The 8,806-nt window shown below is 35.8% G+C and overlaps 1 protein-coding gene across 2 annotated transcripts in view; it reads right to left on the bottom strand.

Moving 5' to 3' along the window:
• Positions 1 to 1,288: 1,288 nt before the first annotated feature.
• Positions 1,289 to 8,806, bottom strand: part of USP (UDP-sugar pyrophosphorylase) — a 38,427-nt gene continuing 30,909 nt past the window's right edge. For both annotated transcript variants that reach the window (XM_089996978.1, XM_089996979.1), the window contains exons 13-17: positions 6,823 to 6,928; positions 5,869 to 5,928; positions 4,794 to 4,874; positions 2,247 to 2,483; positions 1,289 to 1,832 (exon numbers count right to left, since the gene is read on the bottom strand). In XM_089996978.1, the coding sequence (XP_089853104.1) occupies positions 1,665 to 1,832; positions 2,247 to 2,483; positions 4,794 to 4,874; positions 5,869 to 5,928; positions 6,823 to 6,928 (652 nt within the window). In that variant the 3' untranslated portion in view covers positions 1,289 to 1,664. The remainder of the gene's footprint in view (positions 1,833 to 2,246; positions 2,484 to 4,793; positions 4,875 to 5,868; positions 5,929 to 6,822; positions 6,929 to 8,806) is intronic.

Genomic DNA, 8,806 nt, shown 5'->3' with positions numbered 1-8,806 from the left:
ATTTGTCATATTTTCTAAATTGTGGTCAATCTCAGTATTATGCCCAAAAGCTAGCGCCATATACCTCTTTTGTCAGAATCATGTATAAGAAGATGACCTTTGTGGTATTAATTTCAAGAAATTGGTTGTTAATGTCTAAACAATGTATAAGATGACCTTTGTGGTATTAATTTTGTATTCCATTGTCTAAATAAGCCATGTTTGCTTGGCCACCCGTAAAAATATCTCAAATACGAGGATTGATTTTCTCAAGATTGCACCTGAGAATGCTTCACATTTGAGATTCTACCCCAAACCAGTAGAAAATTATTCACACTTTGAGAAGTGATCCAATTTCTCATGGTTTTGATTCTCGTGTGAATCCAATGTTAAAATCAGTTCACTAGGTGAATCGGTTTTATTTTTAAATGAAAAAAACCATCGATCAAACCTGAATTGGCCCCTTTTTACCATCAAATAACAGCGCCATTCAAAAATTTAAAAAAAAAAAGACAAATTCTAACATCCTGAAAAAAATATTAGAAAAATGAGAATCAGCCCGTTTTGTATAGCCTTTGGGTAGATTCGATCTAAATAGGCCGAATTTGACTACATTCCCTGGATGAGTTGTCCAGACAAATTGCCCCTTGCCCTTGGGGTGCAACAATATCCTGCAAAAATGGGGAATAATAGGACGCTGCATCATTTTTGCAGGGACACCAAACGGTTCCTTCCCCCTATTCAAATGATAGTCTCCTGTAGGGGTGGCCATTGGGCCGTGCTGGCCTGATCAGGGCCCAACAGGCGCAACCCAACTCAGTCATATACTCGAGATCGGATTGGGATCAGGCCAGACCCTTTCAGCCCAACCCAGTTAGGGCCTGTCGGGCCCTGTGTATTTCTTTTACACAAGGGCCCAGCCTGATTAGAGCTCTATTATCTAATCGGGCAGGGCACGGACCGATTATTCAGGCTGGAGCTGCAAATTGCAGCCCGAACCCAACCCGAATCGGGCCGGTTCCTGAAAGCCAGTCGGGCAACCACCCCGAATGGCCACCCTTAGTCTCCTGAGCTCTCTCAATCCAGACAAAACAACCTTTTTCTTTTGGGAGAACGCATATTAAAATATGTGCATAATATCCCAAGGTCAAGGCAGATGAAGATATTTTTTTAATTCCCTAAAAACCAGTCATTGATCGAAATTACTGAACTGACCTATTCATTTACTAGCATATGCATTACTGAACTTACCTATTCATTCCCTGAAAACTGAAAAGTGATGTGCACCAAACCAATTATGCATGAATTCAGATTCTAACACTTGCATATGCATAATGCTTAATTACCAAGAATGGAACAATGCGTCTGATGAGTATTTGGAAAAAAAAAAGCAGAATATTCAATGCTTGCAGTGGCCTTTGATTGCCTCTTCCAAAAAGAAATTGGCATGACAAGAGGACCACCTCTTACAAATGTCACAAAAATTTCGAAGGCAAAAGTTTTATTACATGATGTTATAGTTCACCCCCAACATATATGATAAAGATATCATAATTATTTTTAAGAAAATTGAAGCTTAAACAGACACCTCTGCAACTTGATGCTAATGCCGCCTTGTTCTAGTGCCAAGACTTTGTGATGTGCTAGAGTAATCCAACAGTTACATGCACAGGGCAAACAAGATATTAACCATTGAAACTGAACTTGCCTGGTTCAGGGTAGTTTAGCTCTAACTGCTCTTTCTTTTCAATTTGGAAGCCTCTAATCCTTATTTCCTCAGCAAGAGAAGTGTCCTTGTAATCGACAGACTTGATCTCCCAACCTTCATTCTTCACATGCCCACTTAATTTCACCTGGATAATTAACACAGCATTAGTTTGTTTTATGTCGAAATAAAATGTTCAACCTCATGCATCATAAAAGCTTAAAAGAATCCGTTACTAAAAAGGCACCAAATGGACAACAAAAGGGGGGAGAGATCTTACTTTATGTGTGAAAAATGTAAGGTCACGTTTCTCAAAAAGAAAGAAAAGAAAAGAAAAGCATGCAGAATCCAACATGTTTCATGGATTTCTGAGTTTGCATATTTTTCAGTGTTTGCGTCTATAAGTTTTTTATTCTTGCACGAGAGTTTTGATTCTAGAACAAATGATTCACATGCTTTGGCTGGTTTGCAAAAGGATATGTTTGCTTGCAAACCATGAGTAATAAAAATGACTTGCTAGGGTATGCAATCGTTTGAGGAAATTCATGTCATATCAAGGTACCTCTGCATCTTCAACTGAACTGACAACAAGTGCCCCATCCAAGGAAAGATTCTGGATAAAAATGTTGGGACCCTTCAAGACAAGGGTAGACCTTTGGGAGATGCTGCAGCTACCAACTTTTCTCTTGACATCTGCAAATGTTAATGCCCATTTAGGTTTCCATGCAACTCGAGGCCAGACTTCCACCTCCTGCCCATTGTAAACTTCAAGTTTAGGGTCGGCTACATGAGCACCTGCCTGGTATCCAAACACAAAGGGCATGTTATACACAAAATATTTTTGCAACTTCAGTTTGAGGCACCATTTTCTATAGAAAGCATGTTGTTGAATATTCAAATGAACAGGGTAGAGAAAAGAACCTTCAAGAAATCATTCAAATTAAAATGTCCCCAAGTGTGATAAAGTGACATGCCACAACCATCACACATTTTTTTTCCTCACAAAAAGGAAAATTTTCAACCAAAACCACAAATTATTGTTTCCTATGTATCCATATCATAAAAGAGCAATACCGATGCATTACACTAATTCCTAAAAGAAATATGTATAACCATACGATGTTTGATGAACATTAATGTACCTCACAGTTCATAATAATCTTGAATAAGTAATTCCCTTTTTGTTCTTTGTAAAATGAAATTATGAAAGCAATCTTGTTTTCCTACATGAGTCCATTCCTATTCAAGCCAACAGCCAATTTGCGTGTTCCGCCACGCTTTCCTTGATAGATAGGTGAGGCTATAACAAATGGACATGGAAAAAAACATGGTTAGGTAACAGGGACATGAAAATGTTACGAAGTGTAGGAAATAGGGACTACAGAGTATCAGCCATATGGCTCAAACCACTATAAAGGAGTATGGTTTAGTCGCTTCCGTTACAGCTTAACCATTCTCAGAGATGCAAGGGTGATATTTGTGGCATGATCCCCCATGAAATATTGCACTACGTGTTATGTTCCTAAAAGACCTAGAGTTACATGAGAGAACCAAGCATATAAATGTTGCAATATTTTCAAAATATTAATAATTTAAAAGTGTCATATTGTTATCACAACAACATTGCAACATTATTACCTATTTTCAGGATATTTTCTATTTTTCTTATGCTCCAAGTGACATTCTTTTTTATTTTATTACACTTTTCTCCCTTTTATTTAAATTTTTGTAGATAAATAATCTGTTTTTCATATTTTTATCTTTTTCATTCTTTTAGATGCAGATATTTCCAAGATTTCTACAAAACTGTAATATCCCAAGAAATTTCCTTGATAAGATATTACCAAGAACAATATTGTGACTATGGTTAATTTGTTCACCAATAGTTCTTGTACTGCACCATCTTGGTTCTCAGTGTTCTTCATCTGGATCAATTAGCAGAGTGCTTTATTATGTCTCATCCAATTCAATGCTGACTTTCTCTATTTTTCAACCATTCACTGCTTTTCAGTGAGACTTCAAAATCTAGAGGTGAATTCGAGGTGTTGAATTCAGTATTATTTCTTTACTGTTTCACTCAATCCAAGTGGAACTGCAATAAGGAGATAAGCTTAGAGACTTTCCCTATTTTCTTTATGTTCATCTGATGTGCATTGTAAGGGTCAGATAATTCTACTAAATAAAGCTAAGAAAATGTTCACTGGCTAGAAGAGGTGTTTCTCTCCGTTTGTTTCATCAATGAGAGGGAATTGAAAGAGCAACTGATTAGCAGGAGGTTAGTTGCAGTATTTTTCCCCCAAATCTATACGACAAAACCTTCTTTGTGTAATCCTCATTCAAAAAATGTCTTTCAAGAATGGTCTTCATGTGGTTGAAGCTCTAAGATATGATGGGTGGATATTCAGGAAATATCAAAAGACTACTCATTAAGCAATTATTAAGTTTATATATATAGAGATTAAATATGATACTCCAGGTTGCTTTGTTTTAGGGCACGTTTGGAAGAGAGAAAAACTCTCATAGGAAAAGAAAGTTTTGCCTATGAGAGTTTTTTATATGAGAAATTTTCCAAAAGAAAGTTTTTCGCTTGTTTGTAAAGCATGAGAAAAACAGAGGGGGGAAATGTGAAAATGAGAGAGAGGAGGAGGAGGGTGGTGGGAGTGTAAAAATAAATTCTCTTGGTAGAACATTCCTCCACCCCCCTCCCCCCATTGGAGGAATGTTTCCTATCAAAAAATCTACTTTTTAGAAAAACTCTCAACAAAAAAGTCGCTCATTTGGAAGGGTCAGAAAATCCATACGGATTTTCCATTTTGCATCACTTTTCTTACATCTTTCTTTCTTCCAAACGTGCCCTTAATGATCAAGGAGTATAATTTTCAATAAGTTTCTAGTGAAGATTAGTGCTAAACGAGAGAAACAGAAGTCAAGAAATAAAGGGGGGAAATAATGAAAAAGCTTACATGTTATGGTTTAATTGGTTGACATATAAACTGGTTTTCAAAAAGACTACTTGATCTTTATCTATTAAAACTATAGAAAAAATTTAACTGCAAGTTTCAGTCACATTAGCATTATTGCAATCTAAATCAAATCCACTTGTAAGTACCTTCCGCAAAATAAGGCTGTTTGCCCTATATATGGCCATCTCTCCAGTTGTTGCACTGTGATGTGGGTTTCCTTTTGGAACCTGCAGTTGAAACATGGAAAAGAAATGCATTACATGATTGAATGAACATAGTGCAATTAATTTGTAAACAGGTATCACCATTTACACTCCATGTACTTGATTGATGTTTCATCATGGTTCATAAACAAAACAAATCTTGTTTTCATGTCTGAATTGTCTTACACCAAACTCGTTCCGTTATGTCTATTGAAATAGTTCACTGTATGTGTTGAACTTAAGAATGTATAGTTATCTTTAATATTTTTCCAGGTCCACTCCATCATCTGTCCATAATGTTAAGAAAACCATCAAGCTCAAAACAAAGCTCCATGCTTGCGTAGATGCTAATAAAGAATTCTTCATAACCAGGTTGAGTCAACTATGGTGAACGTAAAAAGTGCAGAAAGCCACAAACTCAACAATTATAAAGCAAAAGAGTCTTTGTTACCAATGCGAAAAAAGAGAATGTTAAAATTCTAGAATATGTTCACCAATAGCTGTAAACTGTTACACTTGTATAATTTATACCGTATCACCAGAATCATGAGAGAACAAATAGGATGCAGTTCCAAAGTTGTAACTAGAGGGGTATCATGTAATTTATACCGTATCACCAGAATCATGAGAGAACAAATAGGATGCAGTTCCAAAGTTGTAACTAGAGGGGTATCATGTCATATCATAGTGAACAGTAAATTGAAAAAAGGAAAAAGGTATATGATTTCTTTAATTTTCAAAGTCGCATTTAAAATTTAGACATCTTTCCTGGAACCTTTCGATTCGATTAGATCATTTTTAGCCGGATTTGAAAAATAAAACCTCAGAATGCATCCAATTTTTCCTTCACACAATCTAAAATACAATTTGGTCAAACAGTTTGATTAAACAACAAAACATACTGGTGCAATGCAATTTAATCAAACTATTTTTTAAGCAAATACACCTAATAGAAACTAGTCTAAATAACAGTTGTTTGCAGTAAGAATGCAGACAAATGTCAATGACAAAGATGTACCTTAGCAGCATCTTCAGGGTTGTTCTTTACAGGTGCATAAGCCAGCCATGTATCCATCACCTAAAGGACAGAAATCCAGAAAATATTCTCACAGAGATTCCATATAAAGAGGATGAGTAGAAAATAGATATTTAAAAAATATTACCAGAGCACATTGTAGAAATATCAATAAATTTGAATGACAAGACACATCTGCATTAACGATATATGTTGAAGAATGCAAAAAAGTGACCTATTAATTCTATGAAAGGACTGTTTTAAGAGGCCAATGGATGAATGAAGTAGAATATGACCAGCTGAGAAAAATGCACCATCATATTATTAAACAGTGTTAAAAATCTCAATCACAACACAGCCCATGTTCCACCACATTACAGGTCACCTTTATAAGAACTTTGATGCACATATATCTCAAAAAGATTATAGTCTCATACTAATGAAAAGAATTGAGAACAACAATATAAGCAATTCTAGTAAAACATGCACAAAATAATCATCACAATGACAAGCAGAATACTCAATGAGGAAGACAGCAGTATGTAGTGGCATAAAAGGTAATGGAGAATGATAGAGATAGAAGAGTAGGTAAGGATAAATGAACACTGCTATTCGGAATAAGTATCACATGCCATTTGAAGCACAGCAAGTACTTCAAATTCTACTGTTAGCAAGACAACCTCGATTGAGGAAACCAAGATGATTCTTAAGCTGTGACAAAGCATCCTCTTCTAGAATATGCCACCTCTAAATCCAAAAATTATAGCAGTTGTCCAGTCCCTTCATCTGTAGCATACTTTCTACATAGCTAACCATGTTTTCCAGAAAGATTCTCTAACAATGAGAAAAGAAATTCTTCCATTCAAGATATGTGTGCAACTAAGAAAAATGTTTCCATACTGAATGTACTACATAAAACATATCATAACATAAGCAAAGTTTGCAGCATGTATTTACCGTAAAACCAACCCTGGCTGAGGGAGACAATGTCTTCGGATAATCTTGCATCATGCACTCCAAACGAGTTGAGGACTTAAATGATGTTTTGGTGGAATCCTTATACCTGAAAATCATGTTTAACAGGATCTGAGAGTCAAACTAAATATAATTAACCAGAGAAAGTTTTCTTCATATGCTTTCCATTTTAAGGGAACATCTCAATCATAGCAAATTGATGTCTGAACACAAACAAAAAAAGGTAAATTTAAGGGTATGACATTTGGTAGATAACAAAACTGCAAATGCATCTCAATGCTAGTAAACATCCAGTTGTTAACAAAGTAATAAAATATTACCTCAAATTGTTTGATAATAAGTTGCAAGACAAACAGATTATGAAGAAAAAACAGGAAAGGCCTGAACAATTATGCTACCATCTCCAAAAAAGTTGGCTTACATAGAGGGCATTGTAGCCTCTTTTCTGTGTTCAGCAATTATTATCCATGTGATTTTACAAGAAACCAGGGTGGAGGAGGATGTGTAGGTAAGATTTAATCTTTCTTATACTTTTAATGAAGAACCAAATCCAAGGGTTCGTATTAAGTAAACAAAATGAAAACTGACAGCATTGCCAGATGATGTCCACTGCTATCTGGAAGACCCAGATTTCCCTAGCTTTCTATTTCACTGTAATAACAATCACTACATGAAAATCCATTTCCATTATGAAGTTATTTGATATTTATTATATTCAATTACTCAACATTGTCAAGTGACCAAATTTTCATCATCATCACAATTTCTTTACTTTAAATTTAATCAAAAGTTCAATGTATAAAGAAGCTGTGGAAGAGATGATTGTGCAATATTACAAGGGTCGGCTTTTCTTCGATAGTCAGTGTCCCATGGCATTGCCTTTTTTGTTTTTCTAAACCGAGAATTTGAAATGACAAGTTTTTTCAAAAATTGTTCTAAGCAAGCATATATTTAAGTTTAAAATAGTCAGGTAGAAAAATATGACTTTAATAAGATGAAGTAAACATTAGAAAATCAAAACAACTTAAGAGAACATCTTGATAATATATAGCATTTGGTACCTTTATAGATAAGGAACCCCCAGTTAGAACTCATAGGGGAGGGCTATTTTGACAAAATCTGTCCTCATGGATGCGTACAGCATGGTCAAAATAGTAGGGAACCAACTAGCTTTTGGACATAAAAGCATGAATTTTTGAGGTTTGAAAATTTACTACATTGTATGCCATTGATTTTTAACCCCCGTAAAATCTGACATTTATGTCATAAAAACATGATCCAAAGCACGAGTTGCCAATCGAGAAAGCGGGAGCAGGAAGCAATTCGGGAAGCGAAGACACTTTAAAAAATTTAGGTAGTGGGAAGCTTAGGACGACTTAGAAGCGAACTAGGAATCGTCTCGGAAGCGAGGGAGAAGCGAAAAAAGAGAAAAAATAAAAATAAAATGAAAAAAGGGAAAAGCGTGCTTCCCATTATTTTTTTTGCGCTTCCCAGGACGTTTCGCGCTTCCGAAAAGCGTTTTGGGGAAGCGCGCTTCCCCACTCCCTATGGCGCTTCCGGTAACTTTGATCCAAAAGTTAGTTTATACTAAACTTGATATGTAGATCACATCTAGAAGGTTAGATGTGAAAAAAAACTGAAAACTGAAAAATATTACATTTTTCACTAGGGGGTCCATACCCACGAGTAGGGGTATCAACGGGTCGGGTTTGGTTCGAACTAGGGTTACTGGAAGCGCCATACCATATGGGAAAGCAGGCTTCCCCAAAGTGTGAAACGTAGCGCTTCCAAAACGTGTGAGGAAGTGCAAAAAAAATTGGAAAGCGTGCTTATTTTTTATTTTTTTTGTATTTTTTTATTTTTCTTACTTTTTTTCTCTTTTTTCGCTTTCCCCTCGCTTTCTCTGTCGATTCTGATTCGCTTCTGAGACGATTCCTGGTTCGCTTCTAAGTCGTCACGTGCTTTC

Source organism: Nuphar pumila, chromosome 2, assembly GCF_984573655.1.
Source record: "Nuphar pumila chromosome 2, dmNupPumi1.hap1.1, whole genome shotgun sequence".
NCBI classification, from domain to species: domain Eukaryota; kingdom Viridiplantae; phylum Streptophyta; class Magnoliopsida; order Nymphaeales; family Nymphaeaceae; genus Nuphar; species Nuphar pumila.
Note: the sequence above shows the minus strand (reverse complement) of the source record. Positions and strands in the feature narration are given on the sequence as shown.